At 37.4% G+C, this 20,639-nt stretch overlaps 1 protein-coding gene across 1 annotated transcript in view; it reads left to right on the forward strand.

The window, feature by feature from the left end:
- AUH (AU RNA binding methylglutaconyl-CoA hydratase) overlaps positions 1 to 20,639 on the forward strand; it is a 177,551-nt gene that overhangs the window by 41,356 nt on the left and 115,556 nt on the right. The window contains exon 4 of the mRNA XM_027839633.1: positions 1,311 to 1,397. Coding sequence (XP_027695434.1) covers positions 1,311 to 1,397 — 87 coding nt within the window. The remainder of the gene's footprint in view (positions 1 to 1,310; positions 1,398 to 20,639) is intronic.

Consider the following 20,639-nt stretch of genomic DNA (forward strand, 5'->3'; position numbering starts at 1 on the left):
TAGACAAAGAATTAGTACCCTCCACCCAAGCTCGAGCTAGTTGGATGGAGTAGCAATACCCCAAATGTGGAGAATGTTAGCCCTATCTTCCATCAGCCCTGTCATTGAGAAGTTGGACAAGAAAAAAAAGCTTGGGTCTCCCCAGTTTTAATAATTGGCTGTTAATATGAGAGAGAAATAATCATTTCTCTCACAGGAGAAAACAGTGTTGTGAAAACCTTGAGAAGGAAATAGCATCAGGAGCATATTCAACAGTGTCAAATGTAGTAAAAAGGTCAAGAAGAATGAGGACTGAGAAAAGATCATCTAATTTGGTAAATAGAAAATCATTGGTAACTTATCTTTACATTGGTAAAATCATTTGGATAAAGCAGTTTAGGTTGATTAGTGAGGTTGGAAGCCATTTTGCTAAAGATTTTGGAGTGAGAGGGGAGGAAGTAGAGGCAATGAGGATGGATGGCTTTTTCTAAGTTTCCTGTCCTACCTCTCACCTCCTATCTTGCCCTACCTCTCCCAACTCATGTGCATCTGAAGCCTGTTTTTAAAAACTAGTTATTTATTTAATGAAGTTTAATGTTTTTTTTTCTTTAATGCTAACTATTCATATAGCACTTTTAACTACAGTATTTTATATACCTTATCTCATTTGAGACTCAAAACATTTCATTGAAGGAGAGAGGTGTGTTTAAAATGCTCAGTAAAGATAGATACAAAATTTAAAATGCTTTTGTTTAAACTTTTGTTTCCCTTTTTGCATACTTCTCTGCTGCCAAATTTAAATCTTTTTTACTTATATATGTCTCACAGCTAATATGTTTTTTGTGAGTTAGTGACCATCTGTTAAAAGATAGAAAAGGTTTAGTGCATTGCTTTTCCTATGCAGATTTAGTTTTAATTTCTAATGAATTAAAAGAAGAAACAGTACAAATTAGTAAGGCAGATAACCTGTTATATTTCTTTTTTATATTCTGCATGCTTATAGCATTTTATTTGTAATTTTTACCACATTTTATAGAAAATCAGTTTCACTTTTAAGAGCCACAAAAGCTTGTATCTGTCTTTAACGTAAATATTCCTTAAGTAGTTTTTCTGTATGGGAAGTTCTAGAAATGAAGTCAATAATTCTATTAATGCTACTTATAGTCATGGAGAAGAGAATTTATGCTATACTTTAATGTATGAATTGAATGTGACAATCTTAAAGCTGCATATGAACAAATGTATATAAAATATTTTACCTTTTAAAAAGTTGTTTATAATAAAGAATTTACTAATGTGTGTATGCATGTATGTGTATATGTCTTTTGCAGGTGCTGACCTTAAGGAAAGAACACAGATGAATGTGAATGAAGTTAGTTCTTTTGTCTCCAAATCAAGAGCAGTAATTAATGAAATAGGTGAGTCAATTCATTGAAAATGACATTAAAAGTCAGGTAAAAAAAGTGGCAAAATATATGAGTAATTGTTTCTACATAAGAGTTCAGCTAAAAGTATATTTATAACTAGATTATTATAGCTCATAGATTACTATTTTTAAATTGTATTCAGTAAAATTTAGTTTTGGAAAATGTGTGTGTGTATTTGTGTGTGTGTGTGTGTGTGTGTGTGTGTGTATAACCATGGAAGCTGACATTTAATTAATTGACTGGATGTGTTATTTCAAGAAGGTTAAAAGGAAAGAAGAGACTAATTTGTCTTAATCCTTTACATCATCGATTAATAGCATTAAGTTGAAATACCTTTGAGATGATTATCTACTTTGACCTTCTCATTTTACAGATGAGAAAACTGAGGCTCAGAGAAATTAAATTATTCACTAAAGGTTACAGAAGTAGTAAATTGCAGAGCCAGGATTTATATCCAGGTCCTTTGACTCTAGACCTACCTCTCTGTTGTCCTATGATGTCCATTTTTGAAGTTAATTTTATTCAGCAAAACTAGTTAATTGACATAGCCAAGATCTTTTTGCCTCTATTTCCCAGTGCTTAGCACAATACCTCGCGTATAATAGGTGTCTTATAAATAGTAATTCATTGAATAATTTATTGATCCAAACTGAGATCTTCTGATTTTGATATTCAGTATACTTTCCTTTGCACTACAGTGTGCCTGTGTTAATAGGTCCATTTCACTGTGCCTTCTCAAAATTGCATGACAAGGAAGAATGGGAAGAGATAGGCTTTCAGAACCTCTCAAGTCACATTGTATTTCAACTGCCAACAATTTCCTATCCCCGCCCCCAATCTTTACAAAGGAATGGAGGGAGGTATCTTCTCTTATATTTTTAAAATTAATTGTTTATTTTTAATATTTGTTTTTAAAAGTTGAGTTCCAAATTCTTGCTCTTATTCCAGCTCCTGCTCTACCAATTGAGAAGGCAAGTAATATATCAGTGATACATGTGAAGTCATGCAAAACATTTCTGCATTAGTCAGTTGAAAATAAAAGCAAGAAAATAAAGTGAAAAAAAGATTTCACTCTATACTCGGATAGTATTTTTCATCATAATTTCTTTGTATTTGTCTTGATCAAAGTCGCCAAGTCTTTCACATTTGATCATCATTATAGTATTGGTGTTACTATGTCTATTGTTCTAGTTCTAATCACTTAACTTTGTATCAGTTAATATGTCTTCCCAGGTTTTTCTGAAATCATCCTGTTTTTCACTTCTTATAGCACAGTAATATTCCATCACAATCACATGCCACTACTTGTTCAGCCATTCTCCAACTGACGGACATTCCCAGAATTTTCCATTTTTTGCCACCACTAAAAGAGCTGCTGTAGGCTGATTTCAGAAAAACCTGGACTTAAGTGAACTGATGCTGAGTGAAGGGAACAGAACCAGGAGAACTAACAGCAACACTGTGTGATGATCAACTTTGATATACTTAGCTTTTCTCAGTGATACAGTGATCTAAGACAATTCCAAAAGACTCATGATGGAAAATGCTATGTGAATCCAGAGAAAGAACTGTGGAGTCTGAATGCAAATCAAAGCAACCATTTTCTCTCTCTCTTTTTTTCTTTCTTGTGGTTTTTCCATTTCATTCTGATTATTCTTTCACAACATGACTAATGTGGAAATTGTTTAATATGATTGTACATGTATAGCCTATATCAGATTGCATGCTGTCTTGGGAGGGGGAGAAGGGGAAGGAGGGAGAAAAACATTTGGAACTCAAAATCTTATAAAAGTGAATGTTGAAAACAAACAAAAAAAGAAATAAAAGAAAAAGCAAAGTTGCAAATAAACTTAAATAGTAACAAAAAAAAGAGTTGCTATAAATATAGGTCCATTTTGTTTTTCTTTGATCTCTTTGGGATATAGACTTAGTAGTGGTATTGCTGGGTCAAAGGGTATGCATAGTTTTTATAACTCATTGCCTGTAGTTCCAGATTGTTGGGACAGCTAGGTGGCGCAGTAGATAGAGCTCCTGCCTTGGAGTCAGGAGGACCTGAGTTCAAATATGGCCTCAGACCCTTGACACTTACTAGCTGCATGATCCTGGGCAAGTCACTTAACCCCATTGCCTCACCAAAAAAAAAAAAATGTTCTCCAGAATAGTTGGACCAGTTCATAATTCCATCAACAGTATATCAGTGTACTTTTATTCATTATCCGTCCAGGTTTTGTCATTTTCCTTTTCTGTCATGTTAGCCAATATGGTAAGTATGAGGAGGTACCTCAGAGTTGTTTTAATTTGTATTTCTCTAATCCATAGTGATTTAGAGCATTTTCATACGACTATTGATAGCTTTGATTTCTTCTTTTGACAATTGTCTGTTTATATCCTTTGACCATTTATCAGTTGGGGAATGGCTCTTATTTTTATAAATTTGATTTAATTCCCTATATGTTTGAGAAATGAGGTGTGTATCAGAGAGACTTGTTGTTGAAAAAAAAATCACCACTTTCCTGCCTTCCTTTAAATTTTGGATGCAGTGGTTTTGTTTGTGCAAAGAAGGAAATAGCAAAGTACTCCAATATCTCTGCCAAGAAAACCCCAAAAAGGGGTCACAAAGAGTCAGACATTACTGTAATGCTTAAATGACATCAACAGAAATGAAAATTACCCATTTTACTTCCCACGATTCTTTCTTTCTCTTGTTTGGTCATAAACTCTTCCCTTTTCCATAGGTCTGAAAGGTAAAATTTTCCATGTTCTCCTAATTTGCTTATGATATCACCCTTTATGTCTAAATCATGTAACCATTTTGACCTTATCTTGTTATATGGTGTGAAATGGTGGTCTGTGCCTAGTTTCTGCCAGATTACTTTCCAGTTTTCCCAGTAATTTTTGTCATCTAGTGAGTTCTTGGCCCTTCCCCCCAAATTGAGAACTTTGGTTTATATCAAAGCTAGGTTAATATAGTCATTTATGCTCTATATTGTGTACCTAATCTATTCTACTAAGCCATCACTCTTTTTTAACCAATACCCAATTGTTTTGGTGATTATTGCTTTTTAGTAGTTTGAAATCCTGTCCTTGCCTTTGCAAAAAAGGAAAAATTGCCATCCTGTATTTTTTCTTCCAAGTGTCTATTGCTTTCCTCCACCTTAGAGATTATACTCCATACCCTGTAAACTCAGATAACATCCCCTATCTCATTTATGTAACTCTTTTAATGGTTGCAAAGCACTTTATATAGATGAACTTAATGGATCCTTAGGACACCTCTGAGAGGTCAGTACTACAAGTATTATCCCCACTTTGCAGGTGAATATGCTGCAGCTCAGAGTTGCTAACTAACTTCCCTGGCCACACAACCCTTATGTGTCAGATTGGTTTCTAATCCAAGCCTTCCTAACTCTCTACATCCTGTCTTCTATACCATGATGCCTCCTCTTCCCTCAAATTCCAATTTACTTTCTTCTTCTTCACAAAGAATCAGGTTTCGTGTGTGTGTGTATGTATGTATATGTGTATATCATATATATACATATACACACATGCACATTTAGGCACACACACAAATATACATAGGTCATAAATATATGTGTATATATACATGTTTATATACATATGTGTGCACATACATGTGTAGACTAAGGGGAAAGGTAGCTTGCTTTTTACTCACAGACACACACAAACACACATTATACATAGCACACTTCTAACACAAATTACCTTCCACAAAGACAGTAAACAGTAGTGACAAAATTTCTTAAAAAATAATTTAGTGTACACAAATATAAGTCTCCCTTTTTAGGTCAAATTCTGGGATCCTTTACAGTTTCCCAAATACTAAAGGATACCACCTTGTCTAGATATGATTTGATTTTATTACAATCAAAAGAACCTCACTTTGGTCAGCAGAGACAGGGATGAGACTTGGCTAAATTCTTCTAGTTATCCAAGTATTTGCAAATACACAGTCCATAATTTGAAAACAGAGCCATCTTTTTTGAGGACCTGTCAGAGGGGCCACTTATAGTCCATAATTACAATCCCTTTTTTAGAGGGGCCTGTTGGAGTGGACTCAAAATTGCTCATGGGTCTTTATCAGACCCTTGATTAAAGAGCTAAGAACTCAACTGAAAGAGACAGGAGCTCTTTTAATTCAAGAGATACCTTTCCCATGCTAAACCTCCAAATTGAATCTGGACTGGACACAAAAGAGGTCTTACTGGTAATGGGCATCTGAGGTTGAAAACGGTGGCCAGCCAGGCAGGAATCTTGGAATCCCACTTTCTGAAACCAGAGACATCAACTTGAAATAAAAAAGACTATCAACATAGCAAAAACTAGGATCTGTAATGGAAGCAAGGGAATTGCAATTCAAGGCCACCATGCAGCACCAGAGTACTGGAGCGACTGAGGAAGCAGTTGAATTTGGAGTTTTTATAGAATGCTAGGGCAGAGGGAATGGGGTACAATTCTTGCAATGGCAGAGCTGCAGATGTGATGAGAGTTGGAACATTCCATAGAATGGCATAACTCAGGTGTAGCAGCAAGGAGTGATAGAAATGATAGAACCAGTTCCTCAGGCAGATTATTCCTCTGGCAGATTATTCCTCTGGCAGTTTGTAGCTCTGGGGTCGGATTGGGGTCCAGCTGCATTTAGCAGCTCTGTCTGCCTCAGTTACTTCTTCTGTAAAATAAGGTTGATGATAACTCCTATGGTAGTTGAGAGGATAAAATGAAATATTTGTGAGGAGCTTTGCAAACATATAAATACTTGCTATTAGCTATTATTATTAATAAAAATAAAGTATATTTTAAACATTGTTAATGAAGAATCATTTCTTTGTAGCATAACTGTTTGGTCCATTTTCATATCTTATTAGTGTTATTAATAAGATAAACCTCAAAATCTGAAATAGTTTTAGAAAGAAATTTGTTTGGTCACTTGGGAGAGGAAGAAAGCCAGAAAAAGGCTTCCTGTCTAGTCTCAGTGAGGTTTACATTATATGTGGCTTCAGAGAAGCCACATACACACAAATCTCTTGTAGCTGTTAAGCTATTGTGTAGAGAGGGCACTTCCCAGGAAAGATATATTGAAATATATATCATTGTTCATAAACATTCAAATTAAAGGTCCATTGAGATATAAACATAAACATTTAAATTTGGGGAATCCAGTAGACTAGCATTGAGTGGGCCTAAGACAAGACCTAGTTGGGATCTTAAATATTTCCTGCAGCCATCCAGCTTCCCTGGGAACAGTTCTCTGACCTATTTAGTAAGCTTTTGGGTTAGACAATTTCTAGGCATGACAAACTAGGTTCAAATAATATTAATAAATAAGGTTTTCCAAACAATAATAACGTATTTCCATACAATCTCTGCTCTGGGCTTAAAATCCAACATTCCCTCACTAGTAAAAGCATAATTACAGAAGCAGAAAGCTGGGTGATGGCTTCAAAGGGAGTTCATTATAATAACCCAACTCATTAGAGGCTTCCTTCCTAACTATCTCATCTAGAGTTTGATAGAATTTGTTTAAGAAGGGGTAGGGGCCAGATTGGTGACAAACTTCCTAGTTTCTCATAGTTAAAGGGATCAATTTAAGTAAGTCTTTGGGACTGTAACTGAAGGAACTTAAACTTATACCAAAAAGCAAATGCACTATGACCATGAGTATCACAAAAATCATTATCCCTTGCTTCCTTCAATGTTATAGAAGTTGAACAAATTTAGTTAAGCAGTCATAATCTCATACATGCACAAGGCTTAAGTAGAACAAATCTCATTAAACAGACTCTATAGGCAAATTAAGTCACTTTATTAGAGGATTCCCTGGGGACTGGTTGAGAGGAGAGATTTACATATCACCAAGGTTACCAAGAAAACTCAGCCTCAGGGAAATCTTTCCTTATATAGTTAACTAGCTATTGTACAAAATTATGTTAAGCTGTTGTTGTTATGTTAAATTGTTGTTGTTTATTCTTTTCATTCCTGTTTCTTTGTAACCCCATTTGGGCTTTTCTTGTCAAAGGGAGTAGAATGGTTTGCCATTTCCTTCTCTAGTTCATTTTACAGATGAGAAATTGAGGCAAACAAGGTTAAGTGACTTGCCCAGGGTCACACAGCTAGTAAGTGTCTGAGGATGGATATGGACTCAGGAAGATGAGTCTTCCTGACCCCAGGCCCCTTACTATAATCCACTGTGCTACCTAGCTGGGTAGGATAAGTAGACCTAATTCTTTCTGCAGTCTAGATGTTTCTGCCACTGCAGTTTCTGCCGCCAGTTGCACTGGTAGTAGATTCCTTTCTATGTCAGAATCCCTTGCTTTTTCCTACCTCTCCCTTTGTTGGTATGAGCCCCATTTCTTCCTCTTCCATTTCCACCTTTCATAATCTCCAAATGGAAATTGGCTGTGTCTTTGTTGTGGCTCTAATAGGGTCCAATCAGATTTTGGAGATCATGTTGCAAGACCCAGCTCCTTACTCCCTGCTCTCTCTCTGTGTGCATACCTGTTTATTGAAACGACCCTTTGTTCTGCTGTGGTTCTCTGTGCTTTGAGGGATGCACTGCTGGGCCCTGCCTCTGTGAGTATGTGATCTTTTGGGCTCTAGCTCTGTCTACTCTTTAGACTTTGACAGTTCAGAACCAAGCTCCTGCTGGCTTCAAAGGCCTGTTTATAAGAACTTGTGCTGATGCTCTTCTGGCCCATTCCTATGTAAAATACACTAGGCTTAGTGTACCCCAAAGCCCCCATGTTGATATTAGTACTGTCACAAACTGCCCTAAGGTGACAAGGTCCTAAGGATCTTCCTTTTTCGTTTGTATTTTTTGCTATTTAAATGCTTTTAGGTCTTTTATTGGACAGACCTTTTGACATGGTCAATACTAAGGAAAAAAGGGAAAAAGAAGAAAAAATATTACTTCGTACCTCCCTCTGAAAGAGTCACTATAATAAGAAAAAAACATGGAGAACAAAAGCCAGAAATCCTAGTCTTTTCCTTCTACTTTCAAAAGGATCAACCCTCAGGCCTCAACAGTCTGATTCATGTGATGGGTGCTGCCAAATATTTCCAGGACACAGTGGGTCTCCTGATGCAGAAGAATGATTGATGAACTGCAGTTGCATTAGGAGCATTGGAATCATAGCAGAGACATTTCTGTTTAGCCAGCAATTCTTCATCACCCTTTACTTCATGATCATCGGTAGTAAAGTGGCTATCACCTTTTTTCATGCATCCTGACCTAAAGCTCTCCATGGACTGCCACCTGGTATTCCCTGGCTAAGTTACCCACTAAAACCTCCCTCTTCCTAGAGGCTCTATTAGAGTGATAATACCAAATATGTGCCCTGGCCTGTTCTGAAGTGCCTCCTACTTCCACAAGGGCTGGCTGGGTAAGGACTGTCCCTCACCTTCATCTGCGGACATAGGATCCTACCAGGTGGGCTAAAGGATCTCATTTATTCCATGTAAATTCACAGTCACCATAGCTATGCAAAGACAAGTGCATCTGTCTCATGTCATTAGAAACAGAGCAGCTCCCAGCAATTTTCTTCCATGATCCCTAAAGCCCTTTATGAAAAGAAGTTCTTCTAACCATTCATGAGGAAAAGAGATTTGCCAATTGAGGGTGATCTGAGCAATTTCCCCAGGATGTGCAGACCCCCTCGAGATCACTGATATTGAGGCCTAGGTGATTGTGTAGGGATTAGAACAAAGCTCTTGAGGTTCTAAGTAGTCTTTTGCTCATGGTCATGGAGCTTGTGGTCATGGAACAGTCCATGTCTAAAAACAGTCCATCCTTACCAGATACATCCTCCTAGAGATTTGTACCAAAAAACTGCTGAATTTGAGAGCCTTGGGGTAGTGTTGATTTGTTAAGGACATATCATTTGGGTGTTGGCATACCCACCGTGATAAGTGACATGGCAACAAATATGTGGTTTCAGAAGCCCATTCCAACATTTAACAATGTTGGCTGCCTGAAAACCCAGCAGACCTAATTTCAGACTTTAGTAAAATGAGTCCCCTGATCAGAGATAGTGGTACGATGGGACCCATAAAGAAGTAGAAGACCTTTTTTTCCCCTATTCACCTGGTTAGAGGTTTTATCTTGCATCACCCAACTCAGAGTAGGCAATTTTGAATGAAGGGTGATGGTATGACCTTCCATCATCTTCCTTAGTAATAGCAACTAGGGCCCAGTAGTAGGGGAGTAACTGCTTTTCAAAATCAATACAGTGAGTGGTTGCTTTGGGAAGGTTTCATGTCTAGAAACCTCACAATCATTGGTCTGGCCACCCTTAGGTGTGTACCAAAGACTTACGCTACCTGATCTTTGTTGACCTCTAAAAGCATGAGCCCCACAGGATCATTAGAACCCAGGAGGAGAGACTGGAGGATGCCTACTTTAGGTCCTCTAGGACTGTTCAGGACGCTACTTGAAAGAGGCACATTTATATGTGTTTTGGTAAATGGGGGCCCATTAGGATATCCAAGTGAGGAATGTGGGTTCTCTAGCACCTGAAAAATCCAATACATTCTTTGCTTTCCTTTTTGGGCTGTGGGGAAGTCAGTGTCAAACCCTTATTATGAATTGTGTTTTGGATTCATCTGGGTTTTTCCTGTCTGCTATATTTCCCCAAACTACTGAGTATGCTAAATCCTGGATTAATTAATCCTTAATTAAGGGGTTAATTTCCCATCCCTTGTTCCTCATATGGGTCACCATTCAATTCAGGACCTTACCCACTCTGGTCTCATCTGGTATAGTCAACACTATGTCACTAGTGTGATGGTATAACTCAGTGCTTTCAGGGAGAGAAGCTCTTTTCATTCTCTGCTCACCAGAATGTAACAGAATGAAGATGAGTTCAAGTAGTCCAGGGGAAGACAACTCCATAAGTGAAAGGCAAACTGCTCTTGAGTGGTCACAGCCAAAAGAATAGGGGGAAAAATGTATTGACAAGGCCAGTAATCCCATATAATTTACGCTGGGTCTTGATAATCTGCTCAGTCAAGCAAACAAATAAGCATTTATATAGTACCTACTATGTGCCAGGCACTGTGCTAAAGCACTGTACAAATTTTACAGATGAGGAAACTGAGGCAAATGAAGGTTAGGTGACTTGTCACACAGTAAGTGTCTGAGCCTGGATTTAAACTCAGGTCTTCTTGACTCTAAGACCCATGTTCTATCCATTGTGCTACTGCTACACTGTCTCTATGAGTCAGTAAACATTTATGTCTCAGGCACTGTGCTGAGTGCTGGGGATACAGAAAGAGCTTACAATTTAATGGGGGAGACAACATGCAAACATATACAAAACAAGCTATATACAAGATAAATTGGAAGTTATTAATAGAGAGAAGGCACTTGAATTAAGAAGACTTGAGGAAAACTTCGAGTAACAGAAGGAATTTTAGCTGAGACTTAAAGGGAACTAAGGAGGCCAGTAGGCAGAGTGGAGGATGGAGAATATTCCAGGCATAGGAGACAGAAAACACCCAGAGTTGAGAGATGGAATTGTCTTGTTCCTGGAACAGCCAAGGAGGCCAGTGTCACTGGATTGAATAGTACATGTTGGGGAGGACTATGTAAAGGTGACTGGAAAAGGTAGGAGGAGGCTAGGTTATGAAGGGCTTTGAATGGCAAGCATAGCATTTTATATTTTAATCCTAGAGGCAGTAGGGAGCCAGTAGAGTTTATTGACATGTTCAGATATGCACTTCAGGAAAATTGCTTTAGCACCTGGGATGGATTGAAGCAGGGAGAGAGAGCGAGGCCTACTTACTAGTAGGCTATTTCAGTAATCTAAGTGTGAAGTGATCAGGGCCTTCTCTAGAGTGTGGTAGTGTCAGAGGAGAGAAAAGGCATATTCAAGAGATGGTACAAAGGTGAAATCTTCCAGCCTTGGCAACAGATTGGATATGGGGGGGAGTAAGAGATAGTAATGGACATGACAGTTACTTCAGCTCTCTGTTGTCTACTGTAAGCCACAAAACACAATCTGCTTTTTTTTTAACTGGTTGACAGATTATTGTAAGGGAAATTGGTATAAGTAAAGTACTCCACCTTCTTTCATCTCCCTCAGTAGAGATGAGATTGAGGGTGATAACACCTACTCCCACAGGGTACTTGGAGTATGGCTTCTGAAACAGGGTTGATAAGAAAGCAATTCATCAGCAGCCTAAAGGGATGCCAGTAAAATTGTATTGTGATATCCAGAAGAGGGGTAAAGGGCCCTTCAGTGCCTTCTAAGTTTAAGACATCTCCTAAGGCTCCCATACCACTTGGCAGTCCTGGGTCACTCAAATCTCTATATGTAGATTTAAGGGACTTTAGTGATGACTTAGGACTAAGATGAAGTTTCCCTCCTGAAACTCAGATCATCCTAAGCCATAGCACCTCTAGAGATCCAGAAACCATATGCCCAAGTTGTGGTGACTTAGAAGGAGGAGAGGGATGCCAAGTACATAAGGACTGCTGGACAGCAGCAGCCAGGTTATTATCATTATTACCATAGGACCACAAAGATACTTAGAAGCACCCAAATTTCCTTTTTTTGTTTTTATTTTTTTAGGCAGTTGGGATTAAGTGACTTGCACAGGGTCATACAGCTAGTTAAGTATCAAGTGTTTGGTCTGAGGCCGGATTTGAACTCAGGTCCTCCTGACTCCAGGGCCAGTGCTCTATCCAGTGCACCACCTAGCTGCCCCTCCAGATTTCCACAGAGGGCTTTAGGGAACAAATTGTTGACGGAACAAACTATTGTTCAGGTGGGAGTGGGTAGAAGATCTTCTGTGTGTGTCATAGTTGGGTTGACTGGTGAATAAAGGGAAGAGTATTATGGTAATGGACATTATTATGTGAGCTCATGGAAATTAGCACTAGTATGGACCCTTTCAGGGTTTATGTCAGTTGTTGTGGGTAGGGTCAAATAGAAACCTTTGTACCATTCTGTGTAATTAATATCAGACAATATTGGGTCTTTGGAGTGGGGGGGAGATGAAAGATTTCCTCGCTAGTGAGGGAAATGAAGGAGGTTAGACAACTTTGCTATGCCAATTCCCTATACAACAACCTGTTATGGCCAGTTAAAAAGGCATATGGTGGTTCCTGTCGGGATTCTTTGATTGGTTTAGCTGACTTTGTAAAAGTAAGTCCTCAGAGAACTCCCAAAGTCTATGAAATTCTGTTGCAGAGGGATTCTACCTATTGACTGTATTAGGTCATGTTATGAGAAGCCATTTTTCCAGTGACACGTAGCTTGTTGGACTTAAAACCTCACAAGTTTCTTGGTGATAAAAGCTGGCATACCTCCTGTTTGCTCAGTGGAGGAGATTAGCCTCTGGACCATACTAATAGCGTACAGGCAGTCTTACTACTAGTAGGAGATCTAAAGTGTCTTTATCATTCCCACTTTCCTTCCCTTATGTTTCAGCTCTGATTTTAGTCAGATGCAGATCATATTTCCATGTGAAGGCCCATGGATTCCTATTGTTCCCCAATCCTATCAGGAGAACTCTTTGCACTTTTGTAGTCACTAGCACCCATCAGTTACTCCTCAGTTTTCAGTACATGATTCTTTTTTTTTTTTTTTTAGTGAGGCAGTCGGGGTTAAGTGACTTGCCCAAGGTCCCACAGCTAATAAGTGTCAAGTGTCAAGTGTTTGGTCTGAGGTCGGATTTGAACTCAGGTCCTCCTGACTTCAGGGCCGGTGCTCTATCCACTCATTACATGATTCTTAAAAACCTGAATGTTTCCTGTCCCAAAGAAATCATAAAAATGGGGAAAGGACCCACATGTACAAAATATTTATAGGACCTCTTTTTGTGGTGGCAAAGAATTGGAAATTGAGAGGATGCCCATCAGTTGGGGAATGGCTGAACAAGTTGTGGTATATGAATGTAATGGAATACTATTCTGCTGTCACAAATGATGAGCAGGCAGATTTCAGAAAAACCTGGGAAGAATTACATGAACTGATGCTGAGTGAAGTGAGCAGAACCTTGAGGACATTGTACACAGTAACAGCAACATTGTGCGATGACTGACTTTGATAGACTTGGCTCTTTACAGCAATGCAAGAATCTAAGACAACTGCAAAAGATTCATGATGGAAATTGTTATCCACACCCAAAGAAATATGGAGTCTGAATGCAAATAGAAGCATACTATTTGCTCTTTTTTTTCCTTTGTTGTTTTATTTTATTGCTTCATTCTCATGGGTCCTCCCATTAGTCCTAATTGTTCTTTATATCATGACTAATGGGAAAATACGCTTAACATGATTGTATATGTAGAGCCTATATCGGATTGTACGCTGTCTGGGGGGAGGGCGTGGAAAAAGTGAGAGGGGGAGAAAATTTAAAACTCAAGATCTTATGGAAGTGAATGTTGAAAACTAAAAATAAATTTAAAAAAAGAACTTAAAAAAAACAAACCTGAATGTTTCTTAAAACCTTAAGAGCTCTGTCAGTTTATTTTCAGTCTTATGCTGGCAGTTCTGCTTCTGCTGGATGGTAAACAATGACCAGGGTATACTGGACATAATGGTCTCCATATTCTCCCTGCCAGTCACTTCCAGGCACCCATTGAGTCAATTGCTGTGTGTGAATGGGAGCTTCTTCTGTTGAGAGGGCTCCATATACAAAACGAGAAAGTCTCTAACTACCTTAAGGTGCTACCATGAGGTACTAGCCATCTAATTATCAAACCCTGTGCATTTGCAATGTCCTTCCCCAAGTCATCTATAATAAGAGCCACAAAGCCATCTAGTCCCAACTACTATGTCAGTTATTAAGGGTAAGGGCTGATGCTAGCACCATGTAAGTTTGATATTGGGAAGAAATGAGACACTCATAGGTTATAAGAAAAGTGATTTGCTTAACTCTAACATGGAAAGAATATCAGTAAAGATACAGTAGCTTAGATAGACCCTTATCTCCATTTGGAAATAGATATTAGAAATTTACATCATAACTTTATTTATTTCCCACTCCCCTATTATATTTGAATTTATTTTAAACTTAAATATAAAATAAAAAAATGCCATGTACATAGCAGAACATGAGAAGATTCAGTATGAAGTAATAAATTTCCATTTCAAGAAAACCTATATAATAAATCCTACACATTACTTTCAAAGCTTCCTTTTCTTTTCTTCCTTGTATTTCTTTTGTCCTCTGCTATGCACTTTTTACTTTACTTTCCCCCCTTTCTCTCTCTCTTCCCCCCTAAGAAGGCTTCAATTAAGAATTAAACATGGATATATGTGTGTATGTGTATTATGTACCTATATACATACACATATACACACATATATGCATATATATGCACATACATAGATATCCATAAACATATACATATATACACATATACACTCAAAAGCATATATATAAGACCATATTCCACTTAATTTCCACTTATCAGCTGTTTCTCTGTAGGTGGATAGCATCTTCCTTTATATGTCCAAGTCTTTCCATATTTTTCTAAATCAACCAGCTCATTATTTCCTAAACCACAACAATATTCCGACCCAGCCATATTCTGTCTGGGAGATTGTCTATGAGAGTTTTTTCCCCCCAGTTTTTCTGCATTTCCTCTATTCTTGGCTATATAGGTTTTATTTATACAGGAAAATTTTAATTTAAAATAATAAAAATTATCTATTTTACACTTCCAACACTGCTCTTACTTTCTAATATGGTTTAAAGTCTGATACTACTGAATCTAGTTCCTTTGCATCTTTTCCCATTGGTTTCTTTGAAACTCCTGACCCTCTGCTCTTCCAAATGAACCCTGTTACTGTTTTTTTCTCACTCAGTAAGATAATTTTTCCTGTCTCAGATAAACAACAAGATAATTCTGGGGGGCAGAGCCAAGATGGCAGAGTAAAAGCAGTGACTTGTTTGAGCTCTCCCCCAAACCCCTCCAAATACCTGTAAAAATGGCCTTAAACAAATTCTAGAGCATCAGAACCCACAAAAAGACAGAGTGAAACAAATTTCCAGCCCAAGACAACCTGGATGGTTGATTAGAAAGGTCTGTCACACCATTCTGGGAGAGAAACACAGTTCAGCATGGGCACACAGGAAAAGACTAAACCTCAGTGAACCTGGAGCAGGCCTCAGAGGACTGAATTACGGGCAACTGTGGGGTTTCCAGACTTTTCAACCTACAAATGCCAAAGACAACTTAGAAGGTCAGTAGGAAAAGTCTGTGAGTACAGTGAGAGAGAAGATTGGTTTCAGCCCTAGTCCCGGCACAGCCCCAGAGTGGCAACTGCTTCCAGAGCTTCTAGTCCACAGACTGAGGGGGAATCAAGTGGCTGATCAGAGGGGAATTGCAGGGATCTCTTTGCTGGTTCTGAGGCAGGGATCTTTTCCTTTCCCTGTGCTTCGATCTGGGTCACTGTTCTGGGGGGTGGTCCTGGGGCAAAGAGGAGTGCTGGCATGGTGGAGCTTGTAGTGGCGGTGGAGGGGAAATTCTCCTCACATTTCCAAGGCAGAAAAAAGGACTTTTGGTCACTCATAGACCAGAGCACAGGCCAGGAAAGGAGTAAACACCTCGCCCTTGATCATGACACCTTGGAAGAATTGATTTCTGGAAAATAAAATTAAGGGGTGAGAGAGGATTATACTGTGAGAAGGAGAAAGGGAGAGGTAGAATGGAGTAAATTATCTCATATAAAACAGACAAGAAAAGGCTTTTACAGTGGAGGGAAAGTGGAGGAAGGTGAGAGGGAATTCTCATTGGATTTGGCTTAAGGAGGGAATAACATACACACTCAGTTGGGTATGGAAATCTATCTTACCCTACAGGAAAATAGGGAAGAAGGAGACGAGAGCTGGGGGTGATAGAGGGGAGGGCAGATTGGGGGAGGGGATAATCAGAAGCAGACATTTCTGAAGAGGGACAGGGTCAAAAGAGAGAATAGAATAAACAGGGGGCGGGATAGGATGAAGGGAAATATAATTAGTTTTTCACAGCATGACTACTATGAAAGTGTTTTGCATGACTACACAAGTACAACCTGTATTGAGTTGCTTGCCTTCTCAATGAGAGTAAGTGGGGAGGGAGGGAGGGAGAAAATTTGGAACCCAAAGTTTTAAAAACAAATGTTAAAAATTGTTTCCCCATGCAACTGGGAAATAAGATATATAGACAATGGGATATGGAAATCTATCCTGCCCTACAGGAAAATAGAAAAGGAAGGGGATAAGAGAAGGGGGGGAGATAGAAGGGAGGGTAGATTAGGGGAAGGGGTACTCAGAGTGTAGGACGTCCTCGAGTGGGGGGAGGGACAAGATGGGGAGAAAATTTGGAACTCAAAATCTTGTGTAAGTGATTGTTGAAAACTAAAAGTAAATAAATACATAAATTGTTTAGAAAAGATAATTCTGACTCAGTAATTTAATTGGGAAGATATTACATAAATAGATTAGTTAAGTAAAATTGTCATTTAAAAAATTATATTAGCTTTACCTACACATGCACAATGATTTTTACTTTATTTAAATCTTGCTTTGTATAAAAGGTATTTTTATCATAGTTTATATTCGTATAGTTCCTATGTCTGTTTTGGTAGGTATACTTTCATATTGTTTTATACTGTCTAGTTATTTTACATGATCTAAAACTATTGATTGATATTGCTGACATATAGTGTAGTTTCCCTGTTTTTCTCTTTTGATTAAATCTGATTTTAGCTTTGACTTTGTCTGAGATCATGATTACTATTTTACATAATAAATTCTGCTCCTGACCTTTATTTTATGTTTCTGTATATCTCTCATTTTAATAGCATTTCCTAAAAGCAACGTATTTTTTAATTCAGACTTTTAGTCTGCTATCAGTTTTCCATTTTATGGGTAAATTCAATCCATTTACATTCTAAACTAGAATTATAATTGTTGTATATTCTCTTTCTTCCTGTTTTCCTCACTATCCTTCTCACCCTATTCCTTTCCTTTCTCACTCCTCTACTTTACTTCTACTTGTTACCTTTCCCTCCTGTTCCTTAATTTAATTCCTGACCTTAACCCCTCCCCTCTTCCAGGAATCCTTCCTTTATTCTCTCCCTCCACACTATCACCTTACCTTCTTATTTCTTTCTGAATTTAGAAGATTTTTATACCCTCCTAAATATATATGTTGTTCCCTCTTTATCCCATTCTTGTTAATCTACACATCCTTCTGTAGCCCCATCCTATTTCCTATCCCTCCCTTATCTTCTCCTACCTCCCTATCCCCTTGCCTTCTTATTTTTTTCTGAATTTGGAAGACTTTTATACCCTTATAGATATAGATATAGATGTGTATACACACACATATTGTGTATATATATATATATATATACACAATATGTGTGTGTGTATATTTCCCTGTTTAACACATTCCCATTGAGAGTAGAGTTCCAGAACTACCTGCCTTCCTCCCCTAATTCCTCTCTATCACTTCTTCCTCTTGCACTTGCACCTCATTTGTATGAAATAATTACTCTTTTTGCCTTCTACATTTTTTGCTTTTTAGAATCACCTCATACTCAGCTCTACCATACTCTTTCTTTGGAATTAATGACAATCTAGACATACAGTTTACATTTCCATCTTTAAAAATTAAACAATTTGTTCTTATTGAACTTAGTCTTTGATGCTTACCTTATATTTCTCTTGGATCTTGATAGAAACATGACTGTGGATATTACTTTGTTCAGTAATCTGTTGAGCATGAACAAGTGAGACATAAACAGGGATACATGTGTTTACCCAAGGTGTTTCCCAGCATTATAGATTTTCAATGCCCAGTCCTAATAAAAGGATTTCCAGTTGATAGTGAGTCCACTTTGGAAAAACAAATAGATATTTAAAAGTATAGAGTTCAGTTTATGGAATGCCCATTGAGTTGTCTGTCAGAATTTTTTTTTTTAGCCCTGAGATGGACCTTGTATATGGATAAGGAACTTGGCCCCTAAGTGAAAAAGAAGTCAACAAAATGGATTTTATTTTATTAAATAAGTCTTTCATTGATGCTAGGTGCCTCACTGCTGTAAACTCATATTTTTAGCATTGACCTAGAAATGGTATGTGATTGTGAATCATAGGCACCGTAATTTTAGGACAGTAAAAGTTATAAGTGATCCAAAGAGCAATAGTCAGATGTTTAGTTGGTGTGAGGAGGCTGTATTATATAACTAACAATTTTATGTCTTTTATAAAGAATCATATTGAGGATATAGATGAATGGAAAACGTCAGCATGTCATGTCATAAAGAGTCCAAATGTACTAACACAAACTAGTACCATGAAAATATTAGAAAATTCAAAGGAAAGTGTTAATAATGTCTCAGATATGGGCACAAATTATAATTGTAACAGTAAAATTGGGTATGGAATGGTTTCAGTCTGCACTGTACTAGTTTTTGAGTGAATAGAATGTCAAAATTGAAAGATAGTGATGTAAGATATTTTTCCCTATCAAAAATCGGGAGATTCAAATACAATAACAATATTAGATTGGCAACAAGTTTTCTTACATGTTTATATTTAAGTTCATCAACTCTGTTCATAAGATTCTTAGAGTATAATTTTGAAAAAGATTATAGTAAAGTGCTGTTAATTTTTAAGAATGACTTAGAAAATGGAGCATTTGTAACATAATTAGAACTATTAGATTTATTAGAGACACTTGTCTAGAAGACAGTGCTCGTCCTCTGGTTAATGATGTCTTAAGAGGTTTAGGATTTGTAAACAATATAGCAGGAATTGAGAAGTTGGAACTATTAGAAAATTGAAAACAATAAAGTTTTCTAGGATTAGGAATATTTTGAAGTAAAATGTGAAATAGGCTATATATTCTGTGTTTAAATGATAAATTTGTCGATTTATTATTTAGCCTATATTGCTATAGCTTATTCAAATGACTTTTTTCTTTTTATTATAAATTATATTTTATTTTTCCAAGTACATGTAAAGATAATTTTCAGCATTCATTTTTCTGCTTATTTAAGTATTTTATTTTTCCCCAGTTACATGTAAAAAAGTAATTTTTAACATTTGTTTTGAAAAATTTGAGTTCCAAATTCTCTCCCTTCCTTTTTTCCTAACCCCCTTCCCACCCCTCATTGAGAAGGCAAGAAAGTCCATATAGGTTATACTTGTGTAGACATGCAGAACATTTCCATATTAGTCATGTTGTGAAAGAAAACAGAGACCCAGCAACAACAACAATAGCAATAAAACCCTCAAGAAAAATAGAGTTAAAAAAAAAGTATACTTCAGTCTGTATTCAGATACCATCAGTTCTTTCTCTGGGAATGGATGGCATTTTTCATCACAAGTCCTTCAGAGCTGTCTTGGATCACTGTATTGCTGAGAGTGGCTAAGTCATTCATAACTGATTGTCTTATAGTATTGCTGTTACTTTGTACACAGTACATTTCACTTTGCATCAACTCATGTAAGTCTTTCCAGGTTTTTTGAGAGCATCCTGCTCAGCATTTCTCTTGCCACAATAGTTTTCCATCATAATTGCATACCACAGTTTATTCAGCCATTCTCCAGTTGATGGGCTTCCCCTTAATCTCCAATTCTTTGCCACCAGAAAAGAGCTGCTATAAATATTTTTGTATATATAGGTCCTTTTCTTTTTAGTTTTTTATCTGTTTTGGGATGTAGACCTTATAGTGGTATTGTGATGTTGCTAGGTCAAAGGATATGCATGGTTGTATAGCCCTTTGAGCATAGTTCCAAATTGCTGTCCAGAATGGTTGGATCAATTCACAGCTCTACCAGCTGTTCATTAATATCTCATTTTTCCCACATCCTCTCCAACATTTGTCTTTTCCTTTTCTGTCCTATCAACTAATCTAATGGGTATGAGATTCAGAATTCAGAATTGTTTTAATTTGCATTTCTGCAGTCAGTAGTAATTTAGAGCAGTTTTTTCATACGGCTATAGATAGTTTTGATTACTTCATCTGAAAACTGTTCATATCTTTTAATCATTTATCAATTGGGGAATGGCTCTTGCTTTTACAAATTTGACTCAGTTCTCTATATGTTTGGGAAATGAAGCCTTTATCAGAGAAACTTGCTTCAATTTTTTTTCTCAGTTACTATTGCTAACTGTATGTCCCTCCATCTTATTCTCCCCCCCTGCCATTTATTCTATTCTCTCTTTCTCTTTTCATCCTGTCCCTCCTCAAGTATTTTGCTTCTGAC

The sequence above is a fragment of the Vombatus ursinus genome, unplaced genomic scaffold, assembly GCF_900497805.2.
Source record: "Vombatus ursinus unplaced genomic scaffold, bare-nosed wombat genome assembly UNPS02014832.1, whole genome shotgun sequence".
Classification (NCBI taxonomy): Eukaryota; Metazoa; Chordata; class Mammalia; order Diprotodontia; family Vombatidae; genus Vombatus; species Vombatus ursinus.